We start from the raw sequence: 22,098 nt of genomic DNA on the forward strand, positions 1-22,098 counted from the left end.
GTTCCGGGACGCGTGACCCGCGCTCTCCGGAAGTGGCGTCACAGCGTGCGCGTGGCGCGGAGTCGCTTCCGCAAACAGAGTCGCGGATGGCTGGACGGTGAGTGTGTGGTTCCAACGCTGGGTTTCGTACTCTTTGTGTGTAGCCGCGCCCGCCCCGGTGGAAGAGGCCTTCAGACCGCTGGCAGTGCCGGGTCCGTGGGCGCTGACGCCCCTCCGCGCAGAGCCGGCCCGGGTTCGGGAGGCCCTAGAGCGGCTTCAGGCCTGCCGGGCTGCCGGAGCCGGAGCGGCCGGCGGCCTGGCCTGCGTAGTGGACTGGAACCTGAGCCGGGCGGCGCCTGAGCAGCTCAGTGAGTCCTCGGGCTCGAGGAGACCCGGCCCGCCGGCGGGTTGGGCGTGGAGCTCACCTGCTTGAGCTCGAGTCCCGGGGCCGGCGGTTCCCGTGAAACCTCGGGTGTGACTGCCGCGCAGGTCACCGAGATGCAGGTGTGGTCGTTCATGCGCATCTCTGTATCTGTCGACTCTGTACCGGAGTTCTTCCTCGAGGGTTCCGAAGGACAGCCCTCTTGGGTCTGGACCTTACTCTTTGTTCACCTTAGACGCTCGGCCTCAGTCTTATCCATCTTTGGGTTCGTTTGGAAATCCGTGTTTATTCTGACCGAATTGTCTTTAGACCATCTCATCTGTGGAAATGTTACAGATAAATATAAATAAAATTAACTTTTATTCCCAATAGAGAATTTAGATATTACATTTACAGCTGAAATTATTTATAGCTAAGGATAAGTTATATTAAAACCAGTTTCTATTTCCTTATTAAGAAATAAATGGTAGGGAGGAGAGGATAGGGACTTGACAATTTGGTGGATAGTTTTACTAGATAATCATTTTAAGCAGTATTCATAAAATTACATTTCTGGGTAATTTTTTTCTCTCTGCGTCATTTCTTCCTGTTTTGGCACGTCTTGGTATTCTGTTACCTCAAACCTTGGGTAGTGAAAGTTAATATCCCTTGAAACCCTTCCCGGTTTAGAGTGACTTGTTTTTACCCATTCCATTAACCGACTTTATTTCTTATTCTGTTTCTTTACAGGGAACACCCCCCGCTTCATAATTTTCAGGTTCTGAATTTGCTGAATCTCACTGATTTTTGGACTTTTGCTTTTTCTTTTACATTTGGTTTGAATAATACAGCCTAACATTTTAGTAGTATATCAGCTGTAAACTTCTTGAAGACTAATTCACATAGTGTCTTATTGAGCTTCTCTGTAGTAGGCTTTCGCTCAACTTGTTGAATGACTTAATAAATTCCTGTCCAATAAATAGCTCACTTATTTTTCTCCCCCTCCCATTTCACACATAGGCTTAAGAACATTTGAAAGAGACTAATGGTCATTAAGTTGCAGGCTGGGTCTTGAAACTTCTTGTCCACCCAATTCTACTTTCTTCACTTTCTACCTAATTCTGACACCCATTACGAAGTAAGGATTTTAGAAGTCAACTGTAGGTTCCCAGACTTCTCCTGTTCTTGGTTTTCAGTGTCCCTAGGCCAAAAGAAATACCTAGTAGTTTCCCTTACTAAATAGTTTAGTCCAAACAATTTAATAAGCGTGTCCTAACAACTTTGTATTTAAAAATAATGCACGGATTGAAAAAAAATTGTGTTTAATTCTTAGCTAACCACGAATGCATACTAGTGGAATATGTACATCTGTTGAGTACTGGATATCTTCTCAAGCCTTGAGATCAGATTTGACATCAACTTCATTTCCTGTTTTACACTGATTTTCTGTGGTACCACCAGTCTCAGCTTCACAAGCTTCTGGTGTCATTTAAAGAAATGTAGTGCAATCTACTCAGTTAAAACTATGCTCTATTTGAAGGTGTATCTGTGATATTTTCCAGATGTCAGATGTCACTACCGTTGCCTTAAATTTTGAAATATTCTCCTGTGCCCATATCAGTTTGTTATAGAGTCCAGCGCACATTTGGGGAACCAAGGCTGTAGGGTAAGGATCAGGATAGAAATGGAACCGACTTCATTTACCACGACTTCGTCAGTTTTAATGCCAATGGTGACTTTTATGGACAAGATTGTAGAAGTGTTCCGGGATTATAATTAGTACTTCCACATTAGCATTTTCAGAAATTCATATGCGATATATATCAATATTGTTTTCAATATTCTTTAATGAGGTTTTTTAAACTCTTAGTTGATCGCTGAAATTAAATGACTAGTTTCTGGTTTAAATTGTTTTTAAAGTCTTAGCATTACATTTACAAGTAATATGAAATTTTTGCCATTCCAGTGTTAGTTCATGAAGTTTTACCATATATTTAAGTAATCAAAAATGGAAAATTCTGCAAAAGCAGAGGAATGTGAAAAGATCTCTCATGAAGAGGCAAAAACATCAATAGATTCAGAAACAGAGTCTTCATTCATTGTTAATGAAAACACAACCTCTCCTGGGACTGGGTTTCCTGAAAAGGCTCCTACTTGTGGGCAAGTAGACACTCCAAAAAAGAGAAAAATGGAGTTTGAAGATGATCTTGTAAAGGAAAGTTCTAGTTGTGGGGAAGACACTCCATCCAAGAAAAGAAAACTTGATGCTGAAATTGCCCCAGAGGAAAAAGGTTCTGGTGATGATGAAGGCATTTCAAGGAAAAGAAGAATGGAAACTGATGGTTTTCCAGAAGATGAACCTACTGGAGATGGCACTCAGAAAAGGAGAAAAATAGAACTTGAAGATGTTCCTGAAAAGCAAAAGGTATTTTGAGTGTATTTTCTTTTATTCATAATGGAATATGTCAGATTGAAATCTGGAGCAGTTGTGAAATAATACCTTTTTTTTTTTTACATAATTTTAATAACTTAAGAATGTTCTTTTTTTTAATTTAATTTTTATTTTATATTGGAGTATAGTTGATTTACAATGTTGTGTTAGTTTCAGGTATACAGCAAAATGATACAGTTATACATACACATATATCCATTCTTTTTCAGATTCTTTTCCCATATAGGTTATTACAGAATATTGAGTAGAGTTCCCTGTGCTGTAGAGTAGGTCCTTGTTGACTGTCTATTTTATATATAGTAGTGTGTATATGTTAATCCCAAACTCCTAATTTATCCCTCCTTCCCACCTTACCCCTTCAGTAACGATAAATTTGTTTTCCAAGTCTGTGAGTCTATTTCTGTGTTGTAAATAAGTTCATTTGTATCATTTTTTAGATTCCACATATAAGTGATATCATGATATTTGTCTTTCTCTGACTGACTTCACTTAGTATGATAATCTCTAGGTCCATCTATGTTGCTGCAAGTGGCATTATTTCATTTTTTTTTATGGCTGAGTAATTTTCCACTGTATATGTGTACCACATCTTCTTTATCCATTCCTCTGTCATGGACATTTAGGTTGCTTCCATGTCTTGGCTATTGTAAATAGTGCTGCAGTGAACATTAGGGTGCATGTATCTTTTCGAATTCTGGTTTTCTTTGGATATATGCCCAGCAGTGGGATTGCTGGATCATATGGTAGTTCTATCTTTAGTTTTTTAAGGAACCTCCATAGTGGTTGTACGGTTTGTACCAGTTTACATTCCCACCAACAGTGTATGAGGATTCCCTTTTCTCCACACCTTCTCCAGCATTTATTGTTTGTAGAGTTCTTGATGATGGCCATTCCGACCTGTGTAAGGTGATACCTCATTGTAGTTTTGATTTGCATTTCTCTAATAATTAGTGATGTTGAGCATCTTTTCATGTGCTTTTTGACCATCTGTAGGAATGTTCTATTTTTAATAGACATCGTCTTAAGATAAAGTAGGGTTTTAACTCTTGTAATTTAGTTATTTTCTATGTGGGTACAACTTCTGCTAATGAGATAATTTTTATCTTATTTCGGAAATCTTATTTAACTAGAAACTTGAAAGGTAGTTTTTATAGTTTACTTTTTCTTAGTACTTTCAAAAACACAACAGTGTAAGGTCCAGATGATTTAATTAGGTGTTCCTAATTAATTTTTAAATTTTGTTTCCCTTTTAACTAGGTGTTCGTTTTTTTCCCTTTTTAATTAGGTGTTCATCTCTTTTTTTTTTCTTTTAATTAGGCGTTCATCCTCTTTTTTTTCCTTCGTAATTAGGTGTTCATCTCTTTTATGTCTGAAGTATTTGAGATTATCACTTACAATGATAAATATCAAGATGACACCCAGCTTTACATTCTTTTCTTAATGTAATTCCTTAAACTATGGTGTTTCCACTTCTTATTAGGGTAGTTACATACAATTTTAGCTAAGCCTGGTATTTAGCAAGAATATTATAAAGCAAGGGATAGCAAGTCATTTTCATCTGGAAGTACTATATTGTGGCGGGATCTGAGTTGGAATCTGGATTACTCAATGAATGAGTAAAATTCTGCCATCACTCCTCAGGAAGAAAGCAGATAAGCCACATGTTTGTCATTGGTGGAATGCAAATCTTTGTAACAGAGAGGAGCTTGTATCATAAATGTAGTTTTTAAACTTTTACTAGCAGTGGAACCCTTTTTTCAAGTGAAAATCGTAAACCTTTTACCTATTTTACATGTCAGATGAAACACTTTGGTTGAGCAGGGGAGTGGGGGGATCTGAAGCCCTTTACTTTCCTGGCATTTTTGCAGAATGCTTAGGGTCTTAGATAGAGAGCACAAATTGAAACTTGAATTAGATTAATAGCAAATAATAGAAATCACTGACACTGAACATAGCCTGTTGAGTTCCCATCTCTTTGTGTATATTATCTCACTTAATGCCCACAACAATTTTATAGTAATATAATAAATGTATTATTTCTATTTTATATTCTTGTAGGAACTTCATCCACTGACTGACATTTACTGAATTGAATAAATCAGAACTCTGGAAGAGTACTGGTTTTATTAATACATTAACACCAAAATTCTATAGATGAAAATCAAGATGAAAATTTTTTAAATCAGGAGATGTTTTTAAAAATAGGGAACAGGGGAAAATCTTCCATGTGATTATAATTAGGATTTCTGTGGTTATGCCATTGCTTAATGAAGTTTACCAATTTCAGTAGTATTTTATCCGTATATAGGTCAGATGCTCTTTTAGACTAATTTTTTTCATGTTCAGCTTCTTAATTTTATTCAATTCTTTTATTTTCAGAACTTAGAAGAAGGACACAGCTCAGCAGTGGCTGCTCACTACAATGAACTCCAGGAAGTTGGTTTGGAGAAGCGTAGCCAAAGTAGAATTTTTTACCTAAGAAACTTTAATAATTGGATGAAAAGTGTCCTCATTGGTATGCTTGTTTTTTGATTTATAGTTTTGAATTTTTAATTTCAGCTTATGTCTCATTTTTACTCCCCAAATGGTTAATCATACACAAAGCTACTAGGTCTTTAGTTACTATTCATTTAATCATCAAAGCTTGGCTTTATAAGACTGGAGCCAAAACTGAAACTAAGCCTTTTAGGTAAATTTTTTTCATATTTACTTATGATTGACTACATAAGATAGCAATGAGTGTTTAATTAATATTAAGTTGATGAGTTAATCAGGCTTTCAGAAGGCAACGTGCTTTTACATTTAGAATCAAGCTAACCTAGTGCTATTAAATAATTTGGAGCAATGATATATTGTTGAATTAAACATTTGGGTTCCATTAGGTCAAGAAAATGGGCAGTGCCATGATCTTTTATCTCTAGGCCTTTAATGAGTTGTTAAAGGTCATCATGTGTATTGATTGTCCATTGAACTTGTTTTTTCTTCTGGGGAGAAATAAAGTTTACTCTGAGGATTGATGAAGACATTCAGCTTTTTAGAAGCATTTTATCTATGGAAACTCACCTTTGATATTAAAATGGAAGTCAGTGGAGGAAATATGATTCAGAATATATCTATTGCTTTGTGTATCAAGTACATTAAATAGTCACTTACCTGAGATTAGAGAATTTTTAAAAGCCAGTAGATTTTGGAGTTTTTCACAAAAAGGTTTTTTTTTAATTTTGGTTTCTGTTTTTGTTTTCTAAAAAGCCAACCTCAGAAAAAGTGAGAATGCTTTCATATTTACACTGAAAAGAATAAAGTGCTAATTATGGCTACTTTCTACTAGTTTTAACAATAATTTAGTAATTTTAAAAGATAAATTATCCGTTCTGAGAAGTGTCAGGAGTGGGAACTAGACTCATTATTTCGAACACATTTTAATATTTTTCTTTGTTTTATTATAAAAATAAGACTTATTTGACTCTGCTACTTGTCAGCCAGGGTAAATGAATAAACGAACTTCTTTTTATTTATTTATTTATTTTTAGGTTACTTATGGCATTTTTACTCTATACTCGTAATCTTTGGTTGCTGTTCCTAATTTCTTTTCAGTTTTTCTCTTCCTTTCCTCATCATCCTCAGTAATGCAGATAAGTTATCATTTAGTATTTTTCCTAATGTGTTGTTTATTCGTGTATTTATTCATTGAATAAATATTTTTAAGTTCAGCACTATTTTTCACATTGTTAGTTGTATTATTTTTATAAACAGGGAAATGGGTAGTTTTTAAAAACACGTATGTCAGACTTGGCAAAAATTTATCTCTTAGCATATTTATGGTATTATATCTTCTTCAGCTGTTCCAGCAACTCTCTCAATGGGTGCTTTGCTATCTGCACCTGTCTTTCTGGTCCTGCTGTAATCAGTGTGGCCTGTGCCAAATTCCCTTGCTGCCTTTTTTCTTTTTCTTCTCAACACCCATTCTTTGTCATTCATTTTCGCTTCCTTGTTGCTGCTTATAGCTAGTGATAGTTGAGTACAATGCTTGAATGTGATAAAGATATCTTTGAATAATGTTTCATGAAGATTTCCCCTCTCATTAATCTTATGTGGAAATAAAGAGATTTTATAATTCTTATTTTCACTCTTTCCGTATTATATTTTATGCTGGTTTTTTTTTTAAGATTCATAGCAGAAAGTTGAATATGGAACACTTGTACTTCTGTGACAGTGAAAGGCAGAAGTACTTATACAGAATATTCTAGCAGTCAAAATAGTACACATAAGAAATAGAAAACATTAAACTCAGAATGATAGGAAGAGTAGATCTAGGATTCAGTATTTTATCCAATTTTAGACTTGTTGAATATTTCATTGTCTAAGAATATTAATATGCCTTTAACTTATGTTTGAACCATTTGGCTATTGATGTAAGGGACATGCTAATGTTATTCGTTGGATCTTAATGTGATTTGGTAGATTGGGATAAAAGACTCCATTTTTATTTCAGAGTTTTTAAGAATTCTGATGATAGTAAAATTAAGAGGTATGTATAGTTTTTTGACTAGTTTAGAGGTAAGCTTGACATCTTTTATCAAAACCAAGGTCTCTTGTGATCCCATAATTATTACGTGTATAGTAAGCTAAACACTTAGCTTTGGAAAGAGAACTGCAAAAAATTATGAATAATTTTTTTCTTATGAGCAAGTGTTCGGTATTCTTGTATTAATTAGAATTTAAAATGTTTGCTATTGACCCACCAAGGTCATGTGGCTTCTTTGTACTATTAAACTTCTTTTTAATAAAATGAGAGAGAAAAAATAAAATGTTTGCTATTTAATGTTGAATCAAATTCTGAAAATAACCTTCAAAAACCTGTCTTAGCTTCTAAAATACCAGACACATACTCTTTCATCTTTAATGCTGAAGGATCAAGTTAATTAACTCTTAGTCAAATTTTGAAATATTTTCTAGAAGTTATGAATTAATTACATAAATGAATGTGTTTATATTACACTAAGTCCCCTACACAAGAACGAGCTTTGTTCTGAGAGCACGTACATAAGTCCAATTTGTTTGTAAGGCCGACAGAGTTAGCCTGGGTACTCAACTAACACAATTGCTTTATAGTACTATACTGTAATAGGTTATCATAACTTCTCACACATATAATACATAAAAAACAAACATAAAATATTTTTAAACTTACAGTACAGTTCCTTGAAAAGTACAGTAGTACATTACAACAACCTGTGCTTCTTAGCAGGACCAGCTACATCACCACTGCTTTTACAATAGCTTCTGGACCTTCGGGGCTTGAAATAATACTGTACTACTGTACTCTGTACAGTACTGTACCGTAAAATACACAAAAGCACAATCACTTGTAGAGCATGCATGTGACAATGTATGCCAGACACATGAACTAACTTACGTGATTGGACATAACGAACACACATTCACATCTTTGAAAGTTCTCTAATTTGAATGTAGGGGACTTACTGTACGTGTCAGGCAGAAGTTAGTAGGTTATTAGGGGTAACAGTTTATGCTTTAGTAAAAATGGAGAAGAGATCATTTATTATGACTTAATTTTCTCTTTTAGGAGAATTTTTAGAAAAGGTGCGACTGAAAAAAAAACGTGATATCACTGTTTTGGACCTGGGATGTGGTAAAGGTGGAGATTTGCTCAAGTGGAAAAAGGGAAGAATTGACAAGCTAGTTTGTACTGGTAAGACAGATAATGGCATGGGAAAGAATAATTTGTGGTCTGTCAGGTAAATGTAAATAAGAAAGATCTCATTATGGACATAATACCAAAATACCTTACCACAAGATGTCTGGGGGCTAGGCATGAGATGGGTGTTTTCTAAAATGAGTAATGAGACTTTACTGATGGTGTTAAAAACAAGGATGATTGGAGTCATGTCGGACTCCATGTTTGAAACACAAGCTTGGAAAGGCTTTCACTGGTCAAAGATAGGATAGTTTCTTCATTAAAAAAGAGAGTGATTACAAGGGACTTCCCTGGTGGCACAGTGGTTAAGAATCCGCCTGCCAATGCAGGGGACACGGGTTCGAGCCCTGGTCTGGTAAGATCCCACATGCTGCGGACCAACTAAAACTAAGCCTGTGCGCCACAACTACTGAACCCCGTGTGCCTAGAGCCCGTGCTCCGCAACAAGAGAAGCCACCTCATTGACAATCCTGTGCACTGCAACAAAGAGTAGCCCCCACTCGCCACAACTAGAGAAAGCCCGCGCACAGCAACAAAGATCCAACGCAGCCAAGATTAATTAATTAATTAATTAATTATTTTAAAAAGACAGTGATTACAGTGGATTGAAACATGAAATAAAGGGGAAAAATCTCGTTCACACTTGGAGGGAGCAAGGAAACTTACTCATTCTGAAATTCATAAACTAAGGGAGGAGGTGGCTAGTACTTATCTTCTCTAACCCTGTATAAACCATATTTCAACGTAACCAAATGGTTGAAAAGAAAAATACCTCTTTATTGAAAAATCATGATGAATAAATTTTTCCACGCTTGGTAAAATAATAGATCTAAGCTATTAGGTGAAAAGTTGATAGGAACTTAACTGGATGAATCAAGTGCCTGAATCTGCTGGTCAGTCTTAACCCTGAAGAGGGACAAGATGATGTCATGTTCCTTGCTGTGGGAAGTACCCAGCACCACCTGTGGAGTAGTATTGCCTAAATCGGCACTTGTCAAAGTTTTTGGTTTTATGACCACAGTACATTCTTCAAAATGATTGAGGACCCCAGAAAGCTTTTGCATATGTGGTTATATCTGCTGATTATAGAAATTAAAACCGAGAATTTAAAAAATATTTATTATAGATAAAATGTAGTGAGAAGACTGGCATTTTAAAAGTACTTTTGCAAATTCCTTTAGAGTCTGGAATAATAGAAGACAACTGGATTCTCACACCTGTTTCTGCATCAATATGTTTTGATGTGTTATTTTATTTGATGAGTAGTTGTGAAATGGAGTATTTTAATAGCCTTTTCAGATAATTGAGGATATTCATCTTTGATACTACATCAAAATTCGGCAAGTGGTAGTTCCTTTAAAGGTTAGTTACAGCGTGGAATCTGAAACCGTATTGGTGAACTTTTTGTGTTCTGTTATATTTAAATCCATTGGTCTATCTTGCACTTCGCCCTGCAAGATTTTGTAATATTTGGAAAATAATGTTCACTAAAGTTATGCAAATCTTCTAAATGTTGACATCAGGAAATCACATTTGTTTAATATCACCATCGGTCAGAAAAGTCTTAAGTATTGGGAAGGTGCCCAGCCGGTGGTGGTAGATAAAAGTTTGTCAGAGTTGGAACTTTCACTTGAAAGCTCAAATTTATCATTGGTAACAAATACAGTCCGTAGTTTTCATGAAATGACAGGCTCATTTTTTTCACTATGAAGAAAAGGTCTGCCAAATTACAAAGTCTGAATAACCAGTTTGTCTGTCAGTGGTTCTTTAAGTGAAACAATTTTGTGTGAAAAAAGTGGGCAGTACAGCTTACAGCACAGTCACACCAGTCCTGTTCAGGCAGACTTTGTTATGTAGCAGAAATGTTTTGAAGATTTCATAAAATTAATTTTTACTGCTTATCAAGGACATTCTTAAATGAAATTGGATTTTTTTCCCCCTTTTTTCTTTCTGTGCTGGCTTATAGCAGTGAAGAATATATCAAGTATTACCAGTACCATTGGTGCCCCTACCTTGTATTCATGACAAAGTACCCACCGTTGCTTTTGTACCTGCAGTGCAAATCTCAACACTGGGAAAAGGCAAATAACATTTTATTAAGAAACTATAAAGAGCTGGGCGTATAGTGTTAGGTTTTATAATCCAAATTGGAATTTAAACTTTCTGCTTTTAACTTTGAATAAGCATTTAAAAATCATGGTAGAACTTTTCTGTTGTCAGTACCTATTGAAAAAGTGGTTAATTCCTTTTGAAAAATAAGAGGGCATTTCCGTTGGAACAAAAGACTTTCTTCTCTTTTGTTTTGAAGGAAATAGAACCTTTTTGCTTTTCTAAGGCTAGATTCCCTGCCAAAGTTTAAAAGTTGAGATGAAGTCTAGATTTGTGCCATTTTTGCATTTCCGTTTTACCTCTGTGGGCCTTTGTTGACATTACTAATACCCTTCCCCCTTCCAGATATTGCTGATGTTTCTGTCAAACAGTGTCAGCAACGGTACGAGGACATGAAAAATCGTTGTCGTGATAATGAATATATTTTCAGTGCAGAATTTATAACTGCTGATTGTTCAAAGGTATGTATTTTTTTTATTTGTCTGTTTTTGTATTTTAGTATGAGTAAATGGTTTGCTTTAAAAATCAGCTCATTTTTTTAAAATTTGCTTTGAAACATTAAAAATCTTTAGGACATGGATTTTGAGTTTCAACTAGAAATTCCATTAATGATAAATTTCCTTAAATGACCCAGTGAATACTTCTGGGAATTTTTAGCTTTTAATACTTTTACTTTGGAAATCATTTGTTGCTTCTCTGTTTGGACACGATTTATTTTCTAGTATTTTGAAATAGATGTGCACTTCATTTTGTTTACCTTGTAATTTGTTTGGGTGGTTTCCCAGCATATCACAGTCTGGTGACACCTGTTTCCGAATCTCTTTAACAGCTGAAGTTCAAGACCATAGAGGCACTCAAAATGCTGGAAGTCCCCCCCTTGAACATTTCTTTTCTGACTCCTTAGCTCATTGAACTATTATAGATACCTGTAACCCTACACATTTTGTTTGCAGTTGTGAAAGTGGAAGGAAAAGGGCTAGAAAGTTGGAAACCTTTAAAAACACTTCTGCGTTTTAAAAAGATGTCCCAGGGAGTTCCCTGGTGGTCCAGTGGTTAGGACTCAGTACTTTCACTGCCGTAGCCTGGATTCAGTCCCTGGTTGGGGAACTAAAGATCCCGCAAGCTGCATGGCGCAGCCTAAAAAGTAAAAAATGTCCCAAAGACCAGCTTTGTGTTTTTTTTTAAACCCAAGTTACTGTTCAACATCATTTTACTTTAGTTTTCAAGTAAAGCCAGTTAAAGGTTCAACTCCTTTAAATGTCATGTTTGATATATTTTTTAGCATTATTTCAGAATCTCTAGTTTTTAAAATTACTGTGAAAATGGGAATCAAATTCTATTGAATCAGAAAGAAAGAACGTTTTTATTATGATCTTTATGATATGTAATGAGAAAGAGTAGGTTGGTGAGAGGTCATGTCTACTTTTAAGGATCCTAATTCTAGAAATTAATTCACTAAATTTTTATGTCCCAGCCAACTTCAAAGTCTTGACCCATTTTAATTTGTTTCAGGAACTTTTGATTGATAAGTTTCGTGACCCAGAAATGTGCTTTGACATCTGCAGTTGTCAGTTTGTCTGCCATTACTCATTCGAGTCCTATGAGCAGGCTGACGTCATGCTCAGAAATGCATGTGAGAGACTGAGCCCTGGAGGCTATTTTATTGGTACCACTCCCAATAGCTTTGAATTGATGTAAGTACTTTTATATGTTGTGGTTTATAAAATACTCAAAATTAAGCTTATTTTAGAGTAGCAAGTGTTTATTAGGAATAAAGTTTACAGAACATGCCGTGTTGATCTTATAAGGGCTGAGCACTTTGATAATGTATTTGAGTAGATACTCAAATTTTAAGTTAAAAAGTTAGATTTGCAGATGAACCTTTAAAACATCTTTCTGTGTAAGTTGGAGATTGATGTTACTTCCAGCCAAAAAGCCAGAGGTGGTATTGCTAGACAAACTCCAGATCAGATGTGAGGCATTGGGACTTAACCAGCTGTCATGATAGTGAAACCTACTTCCAGCATAATTTTATTAGTGAGGTTGTTAATGATCTTTTAGTGTATAGCTTCTTAAAAGTAGCTCAAATCCAATTAAAAGCTAATCTTTATAAAATTGCATCATGTGTGTGTCCCCCTCCCATATTTAATCTGATCAAAATAAATTTGACCTAATAACAAATTTAATCTTTTTGTTTTGGTTTGGGGATAACTTTTATAGAAGACGCCTTGAAGCTTCAGAAACAGAATCATTTGGAAATGAAATATATACTGTGAAATTTCAGAAGAAAGGAGCTTATCCTTTATTTGGCTGCAAATATGACTTCAACTTGGAAGGTGTTGTGGATGTCCCTGAATTCTTGGTCTATTTTCCATTGCTAAATGAGTAAGAATGTCATTAATCTGTTAACTATTCTCTTTTTGCGTAAGAGAGAAAGAAAAGGAAAAAAAATCAGTATTTATGTTTGTTTCTTATTTTAAGTGGGATCCTAAGAAGTATAGCCTTATTTAAAAAAAAAAAAAAGAATAACTTCAAATCCAGGGTTGGTGGCATAGGTCTCTTGCAGCCTTACTCATTTAGTTTCTTTTATTCCTGGAATTATTTCATCCTGTAGGCAAGAAAGGGAGCCTGTTGCCTGCAAGTTGTGGAAGAAAATAACTGACACTATAAATAGCAAAAGACTTGTTTTTAAGTAACTGCTGGCACTTTGGTGACATAAAATGAGTCTTCCCAAAGTAGAGATCCTCCTTTTGACAGGGATAGGTATTAAAAGTTGTTTTATATTTCGCTATAGCTTATGAAATTGCCTCTGTCTCACGGGCAATGGCAATAATAAATTGATTATTCAGGAATGAATAATCAGGAATTCCTGATTCAGGAATGTATTCACTCATGCACCTGAATTCCTAGGAGTCCTGGCAAACCACAGGCACAGGGAAAGCTGGGGTTTCAGGTAAGGCCCCAAGGCCTTTTCTTGGTCTTGGGGGTCTCCCTGATAGGGAACGTGGAAGAGTCCAGTTAAATGCAGGCCATGTCACAGCTGACCAAACTGCATTTCCTTCTTTTTAAAACAAAGCCTTTATTAACTGAGGAAGAGGAAGAGCTTTATTTTTTTACTTATATTTGGCTGGTGATTATTTGAATTGTGTCTCAGGCAGCTTGTAAAATTATGGGTGTAGGATTTTCAGGAGTTCTACAATATATAAAAATTATATACAATAATATGAGAAAATGAAGTAGCATGTGACTAAACATGGAAAATACTATGCACAATTTATAAATATGAACTATAAAATTAAAAAATTTATATCACATATTCCTTATAATTAGCAAACTTTGGGGAAATGTTATGCTCTTCAACTTTATGAAAGAAAAATATTAAACATTTTTAGTATGTTGTTTTATATGTTTGGTATGTTAGCTTGGTGTTTGGGGTTGACAAAGGTGGTGATTTAAGTATACGCCAAAATATAAAGAATAAAATGAAAGTTTTTTTTTAAAAATGCTAGGCATACACTAGCAATTTTTTCTGCTTATATTGCCTAATGATTATAAACATATAAAGTATCACTTTAATATTTTAAATTTTTTAAAATTATTTATTAAGACAGGTATTCATTCAGGGAGACAATCAGAAAATGCATAGGGATTTTGAGATACCCTTCTGCCATTTCGTTAATTAGCTTTTACATGGCAAACCTATTCAGATTGGTCAAAGTGAGTCTCAGTTCTTTGTAATTATGGTATTTCTTAGGGTTAAAGCTTGGTTTCATTTGTAAAGGCTCATTTTGGATATTTATGATAGAAAATGAACTACCTGGAATAGAAGAGGCTTTTATATTTACTCATGTTGTCTTTCCAAGGAGGGCTAATGCTAATTACAGGGACTCCTGCCTTCCGTATGCCTCTTACATGCAAATCCAAGTGGCCCGCAAATGTTTCCTTCACTCTGTCCCCTCATCTGTCACCTCACAAGCCCCCTTTCAGACTTTTTCCCTTTCTTCCTCTCCTCCTTTTGTGCTACCTGAAATCATCCTCAGGTTCCCTTTTGTTGTCTACAGCTACATAGTAATCAACTTCAGCAAATGCACTCGGAAAAAATAACACACACAAAGCATAACAGGGAGACCTAATGTCATTGAGGATTTAAGGAAGCCACCTTGGAAAAAGTGATGTTTAAGTCAACATCTAAAGGCTGTCTAGTTGGCCAGTTGGAGAGTGGAAGGGAGAGTGTTCCAGGCGTAAGGGACGATATGTGTGAAGGCCCCGAAGTGGGATGGACAGAGCTTGGCTAGTTCAAGGAGCTGAAGGAAAGCCATTGTGACTGGGCCTTAAGGAATCAGGGCCCAGCTGGCTCAAGATGAGGCAGCACTCCTGTATAAATGAGTGCCTTAGAGGCCATGTTAAAGGCTTTTGAATTGTGCCCTAAGTGTGCTGGAGAACCAATGAAGGGTGTGAAGGAGGGATGTGACCTGTGCACTGCTAAAAGCATAATCTGGCTGCAGTTGGAAAATTGGTTGAGGAAGGGTAAGAATAGCAGCGAAACGAGCGAAGTGGTACAGCTGTGTGGTGATGGTGTTGGAGCAGGATGGTGGCGAGTGACGGGGTCAGAAGTGGGCCTGTTTGAAGTATGTTGTATAGGTAAACAGAGAGGACATGGTGGTGTGCTGAACACTGGGCATAGAGAGGGGGAGGCGTGGATCGTTAGATAGATTTACTGAAATAGCAAAGACTGGCAGAAGAACAGGCTAGTGGGATTCAGCCCTGGAGGTGGAGAGTTAGAGCACACCTGTGACAGTCCTGGTGGAGATTTCTAGGGAGCAGTGCAGTGACAGAGGCCAGGACTGAGCTACCGTAGCTGTTGGCAAGCTGTATACGTCAGGGAGTGACAGTGAGCAAGGTTCTGGGCCACACTTTTCAGAACCATGACATTTGGAAGTTGGGAAAAGAAACCTGTAAAGCAAACTGTGAAGAACCAGTTCAAGATGTAGGATAAAAATTAATAGTGTGTCTTGCCAGGGAATCCAGTAGATGAAAGAGACTATTTTAAGAAGGAAGTTGGCCACTATTTTCAATGCCACTGTGAGGGATCGAGTCAAATGAAATGGAGTTGGTAGAAAAGTGTTCCTTACAGCCTGTGGTCCCCATCTCACAGCCTTTCATTTCATTTCCTGGCCTGTTATGTTACTGGAGTTCCCTGTGACCCAGTGAGATTTAACTGCACATTTCCTTCAGGTCAGTGGTGTGTTGCCCTTCACTCATTTTCCATGGTCCTCTTGTGAATTTGTAAAGGTTTTTAGTTAAGCCCAGAAGATGTTACTGTTGCGTGTGGAATTACAAATATTTTGGAAGCCTTTTCATTAAATAATCTTTTTTGGACAGAATGGCGAAGAAGTACAATATGAAACTAGTCTACAAAAAAACATTTCTGGAATTCTATGAGGAAAAGATTAAGAACAATGAAAATAAAATGCTGTTAAAACGAATGCAGGCCCTGGAGGTGAGTATTTAGAAAAGGTGTAAAAATTCCAGGTGGTAATAAACTTGTTTGGCTGTCTCTGAGATTTCTTTCAAGGCCATGTACACACTCAGTATTTATATAAGTTACACAGCTTATTGGTGCCAACTCTAGACTCTTCAGCACCTAGGACAGAACTTTAACATAAGAGTTCTCAACCTCAGGACTGTTGGCATTTGGGGCTGCTCTGTGCCCTGTAGGATGTTCAGCAGCACCCTGGCCTCTCCCCACTATGGAAGTCCAAAAAACTAAATACTTTTTAAACAGCAAACACATAGCTAAATTTCTAATGTCTGATCTTACTGTAGGATACTTATAAAGGGGAAAAAGAAGATAGCAAAGTAAACATTCCTGGATCAGTTTCTTAAAAATTCTTCAGGAAGATGTACATCTAAAGTGATTCCTTGCTAGCTAGTTTGTTGTAACAGGGCAAAGAAAGGAATTAAAAGAGTATATAACCTTTACAGAGCAGATGGTTGCTACATGAGTGTGTAATTCATTGTTTTTATTTACATGCATTACAAAGCACTTTGTAGTATAAAGAGTTGTTCAAATGGATTAAAAATAGTGCTCAAAGTAATTTGAATAAACATTTGTCCAGCATACCTTTTATAACAGCATTGTTTTGAGGCCCTTCTTCAGATTTTATGTAAATATGGAGATGACCTGTATTGGAGGCTGGATATTTTCCTTCTCTTCTGGAACTCCCAACGTTCTGTTAACTGAGCATTTCGTTTGTATTATTTCCAGTTGCTATTCATACTTCCATGGCTGCTAAGTCACCATAATGTTCAAATGAATGTTTAGCCCTTCTGATAACTTCCTTCAGCTTAGAGTCGTAACAGAAAAAGCCTTTGACCAGGAGTCAGGGAGGTAAAGGTGTTTGCAGCCAGTGGTCCTTGGTGGCAATTCAGGATGCTATTCAGTCCCTGTGTAGACTCTCTGTGATTGTAGATACTCTGATCATGCTCAGTGTTGACCATGGCAGCTGCTTTGTTCAGAGAGGATTCCCTTCACTCCTTTTTTTTTCATATTTCAAAAGTATGTGTAGTTTGTATTCCTGAAGTAATACTTAAAGATTACTGTCTTAATTATTTTATTTCAGTGATTGTGTGTTTAATTCTGAATTGTAAATTTCAGTGTAATGTCTCAACTAGGAATTTCACTTGCTTCCCTAGCCATATCCTGCAAACGAGAATTCCAAACTTGCATCTGAGAAGGCGGATGACTATGAACATGCAGCAAAGTACATGAAGAACAGTCAAGTGAGGTTGCCATTGGTAAGTTTTTATTTTTTAACATGCTTTATAGAAAAATGGAAACTTAGGAAATTATTTCACTGGTTTATAATACTTGAGTTCACTGAGTTACAAATCAGATATACAGTAGTCTGTTTCCCCTAAGTTGTGATAACTTTTTATAACTGTAGAATATAGAATAAAATGTACTTTAACAAACTGAGAATGGAGGAAATAAGGATGGGAGAAAAGTTATAGGCTTGGCTTGAGAGTTTTCTTGCTATACCATTGAATCTTTACCTGGACACTACTGACTCGTGGTGTTCCATAGATAAAATTCAGGGGCTTATGAACTTAGATGGGGAAAAATTACATCTTCATTTTCTCTGACTTCTATGTGGAAGTTCACATTTTCCTTAATTATGAATGCTACATAATTATCACTTCTTCAAAATTATATTAGTCACTAAACTTGCCACTGTATATCTTGTTACTCAGTGCCTTTGCAAAGTAGCAAGTACATCACTAAATACAATTTATTTCCTTTGTATGATACATACTTTATTTTGTGATTTTTTGTAAAATCTTATTCCCTCCTGCAGTATTATTTGATGTTTCAAGATAGGCCTCTTTTTTTTTTTTTTTTTTCCATTTTCCAAGTTACAAGTGTAAGCTAGATAATTTTTCCAGTTACACACGAATACCCTCTTTATGCAGATTCACCCTTTGGTTGAGAATCAGTGGTTTAGAGAATTGGCAGGAGCGCAAAAGTGGTGAGAAGATGGCATTAAAGGTTAATCTCATTGATTTATTTTATATTCAGATCACAATAATATTAACAGTAAATTGCATGTGTATTTATAATGAAGTTAGGGTTTTGGAGACCTCTGTCCATTATTGAAAAATAACTATATATGTACTTATTCAATATGTATATTCAATCTGAAATTTTCTTTTTTTTAAATTTTAGGGAACCTTAAGTAAATCAGAATGGGAAGCTACAAGTGAGTATATCATCAGTGTAGATTTACTGACATTTTCAAAAATTGCTTCAAAGTGATTGTTAAAATCTGAAAACTTTAGAATTTTTCTGACATGTATTAATTTGTGTGAGGGGGTGATTATGTTATACACAAAATTCCTATAAATGTCTAATTCCCCATCTTGCACGGCTATTTAGTGCCAAGAGAAAATATATGCAGGATGTTCCTTAACGTAAACTTTGATGAGCATTCTTAAACATTTTCATTGTCTACTTGTTACCGTGAAGCCATCTGTATTTGATGTCTTTACCTTACATTTCTGCTGGAAATTTTGGCTTATGGAGCAGTTCCGTGTATTTTATTTGATTCTGGCCTCTCTGGCGTTGACAGTGAGGTCATAATAAATACTAGAACATTTAGTGAAGCAGCATTGAGCAGGATGTTTTAGAGGGTGTGTGGTTGGGAACAGCCATGATGTAGAGACATTCTGAAGTGAGGCACCTGTCTTTGGAGGAGAGGTCAGAGGCCTGGCCAGTCTGTGAAGTCCCAGAGCCTCCCTGCCAGGATGGTGATACCCTTATATGGTTGCCCTGATGACTTAAAAGGTAGTTCCCACTCTTTGGTTAAAATATTTGTTGATTATGTTGAAGGAAAAATCAAAGGTAATCAGAGATAACCCATTTGATAAACATTTTGAATATTAACTTACATAAAGATCTATGAAAGGGCTTTGGAGGATAAAAAAATAAATGTTACCTCTCTGCTTTCCAGAAATGTACTATCCAGTAGAAGAAACAGACATAAATAAGTGACTCCTGGGCCCACTGTTTTACGTGCTGAAGTTCCTGTAATGGGGAAAACAGATGAAGGAGAGCTTAATAAAAACTAGTGAAATCTGGAAAATAATAATAGTTCGTATTGCTGAGTGTTTAGCTTGGGCCCAGTCTCTGTTCAAAACTTTTCCTGTGTTATGCCTCGTTTAATCCTCACAGCTTTGTCAGTAGACTACTATTAATTCTGTCTTCTTTTCACAGATAGGAAAGCAGGCAAATAGCTTGGCTGAGGTCAGAGAGCTAGCCCAGGTGCTCCACACTCGCAGCCATGGCCTCATGGACACCCACGGAAAGGAAAATTCTTAGAACTTGCTGAATTGGAGAGAGAGGAAAAGGGAAGAAGGCACACTTTGAGCCAGTTTCAGAATATTGGTGACCTCGGTAGAAATGGGATTGGAAGATATTAGAGACGTAATCTCTGACAAACATAGAAATATGTGCAGAAACCGACACATTTCTTTGGTTTCCCTGGAGTGGAGATATGCCAACTACCTTAGATGTCCCACCAATCCCAAAGTGCCGTGTAACAGAACGACCTAGGTCAAAGGTCGTGATGGTGGTGCTGGCTGCAGATGAGCACTGTATTTTTATATTAAACATGGACTTTAGCAGTAATATACAAGTGAAGAATTAGATTCCCCCAGACAGTTGAAGAAGAGGTGGGTTAGAGAGGAGAAAAGCAATAGGAAAGGAACAATGGCCAAAGGGCAGCCAGGGTCAGTGTGTCAGGGTCCATGTGCCCTGTGATGAATTACATTTTTCTAACCTGGAGGGCTTTGTGGGCTGGTGCCACAGTCTTAAGAAGCTATATTTTAGACTCCTACTGGTCTAATCATTTAGCTCGTATTACCAGAGCCTGCTGCTCCTCTAGAAGATGCTTTAAATGTGGAAGAAAAGAGAATTGTTGCTGATCTGCTTTTAGAAGTGGTTTAAGTTTCTTTTGTTTAAATCCCAGTTGAAATACTGGCACAGAAGGTGTTTTATATAATTAGTGAGACTTCCAGAATTTTTGAGTAAGAAAGGAGAGAAAGTTATTCATTGCTGATCTGAAATTAAGCACTGGTTTTATATGACCCTAGATCCAGGTAGGTCAGGACTGCCAGGTTATCTGCAGTGGGTATAGATGTGTTTGGGGTGGGTTTGGCAGCGTTTGCTGCAGAAAGAGCACTTGGAGTGCACCGCAAGCTCAGCAATGCCGGCCTATCCTGAGCCTCACGACTTGCCAGTGAGTGCTTTAGGCTGCTCTGCTTCCTTCCCCTCAAGAAGAATCCACAGTGTTGATGATCACCCTGCCTATTTTCTCCCCATGTGTCTATTCTGCTGCCAGCCATATTTATTTCTCCTAAAAGACTCAGGAGCTAGAGAATGAGTAAAGAATAGCATGACCAGAACGATGTTAGGGGAGACTGCCATGGTGCTCCTGTGCAGGCTGGGTTGGAGAGGCTGAGGAGTCGAGGATTGGGAGGCCCTTATGTGGTCTGCTGTCCTTCATCCGTCCCCTGTTCTACAGTTGACCCAAGGGGCGAGGCCTCCGCATCACATGGCTTCTTATCTCGACTTGCTGGGTGAATGTTCTAGTGAACACCCTGAACATTTTTGTGATGTTTTGAGGATTTGTCTTCTCAGTCGTTTTCATAATCATAAAATCTATCAGTATCTTAAAAGAAGATATAATAAGTTTGAACTTCAGTGTGGTTCAGAATGGGGAACCATAGACGCATTTAGATGTCTTTGAGTGAACACATCAAAGCCGGAAACCTTATTTAAGGGAGAGTGCTCTTGGGGCTGGGACTGTCGATTATCATGTGGCTTTTGGCTCACTTTCCTTACCAGGCCCTACGACACAACCACTGGATAATTGGATGAATTTTAACATGCACGTTATATGTGTTCCTTACCATTTTTATTAGGGTTTTTCCCCCCCCCGAGTAGCAAACTTAGATTACCCCTGCACTCATAGTAGTGCAGTTATTCCAGGTAAAAAGAATTAAATCATAAGGTTTTCCAGTTTTCATTTTCTTTGCTTTTATACTTTTTTTTTTTCCTCAAACGGTCAGTAGAGATATTTAGAGCTGTTAAATTGGTTTTCTCCAGGGCTGTGATGTCACTATTACAGTAAGTGGATATTTGTGTTCAAGTAAGCAGATATGATCCCATATCTGCCTAAGTATGACTCAAAATTATTGAAGAACTCCTAGAAATAATGGAACTTCTCCTTTTCAAAAGCTGCTTGAGAATTTTCACCAAATTATGAACAAGACCAAGATTGTTGCCCTGAGGATGTGAGAAACCAAGCTCTAACTTTTATTTGTTTTCTTTTCAGGTATTTACTTGGTTTTTGCATTTGAGAAGCAGCAGTGAGCACATCACATATGCAGTAGCACCAGAACAGCTGTGTTCTTTCTTGTACAGATTTGAATGGTCCATCTTCCATAGATCTGACATCCTTGTTTAATTTAATTATTCTCAACGTGCAGGATGCTGCTGGAAACTACAGTGTATAAATTCAACATTTGCTGTCTGTGACAGATGAACTTTGTGTGTGTATATAAGAGTGAGTCAGGACCTTTGTCTTTAAAAATCTATTTTTAAGTAATGTTCTAAGAATTCCATTTGCCTCCACTCTCTTAGCTCATAAAAATTATAAAATGACTTGTTAAAGCCTCTGAGTTCTTTCGCCAGTGCTCTGCTTTGTCCAGTGTTTATTTACAGTATTAAATTTATTGCAGTTGTAGAATTGGTGAGAGAGTGTACTGATTCGGAGGTGTGTGTACTTATTTCCTTAGTTTTGTTAGTGTTTTTCAAGATTAAATTAATTGCGTTCTGTACAATTGAATGTAAGTGTTCAATATATATTGTTAAAATTATAAGTTTAAAACTAAATTTTAGATGGTCATAAAAGTTAA

At 36.7% G+C, this 22,098-nt stretch overlaps 1 protein-coding gene across 1 annotated transcript; it reads left to right on the plus strand.

The window, feature by feature from the left end:
* The first annotated feature begins 34 nt into the window (after positions 1-34).
* On the plus strand, positions 35-21,855 carry RNMT (RNA guanine-7 methyltransferase). The gene is made up of 11 exons (XM_029230162.1): positions 35-97; positions 2,307-2,765; positions 5,172-5,307; positions 8,380-8,505; positions 10,966-11,081; positions 12,133-12,314; positions 12,841-13,005; positions 16,003-16,120; positions 17,317-17,418; positions 18,347-18,380; positions 21,516-21,855. Exons 2-11 carry the CDS (start codon positions 2,349-2,351, stop codon positions 21,551-21,553), a joined length of 1,434 nt encoding a protein of 477 aa, XP_029085995.1. The 5' UTR covers positions 35-97; positions 2,307-2,348; the 3' UTR covers positions 21,554-21,855.
* The last annotated feature ends 243 nt before the right edge of the window (positions 21,856-22,098 follow it).

The sequence above is a fragment of the Monodon monoceros genome, unplaced genomic scaffold (genome assembly GCF_005190385.1).
Source record: "Monodon monoceros isolate NGI ecotype Baffin Bay Population unplaced genomic scaffold, NGI_Narwhal_1 Super_Scaffold_1, whole genome shotgun sequence".
Lineage (NCBI taxonomy): Eukaryota > Metazoa > Chordata > Mammalia > Artiodactyla > Monodontidae > Monodon > Monodon monoceros.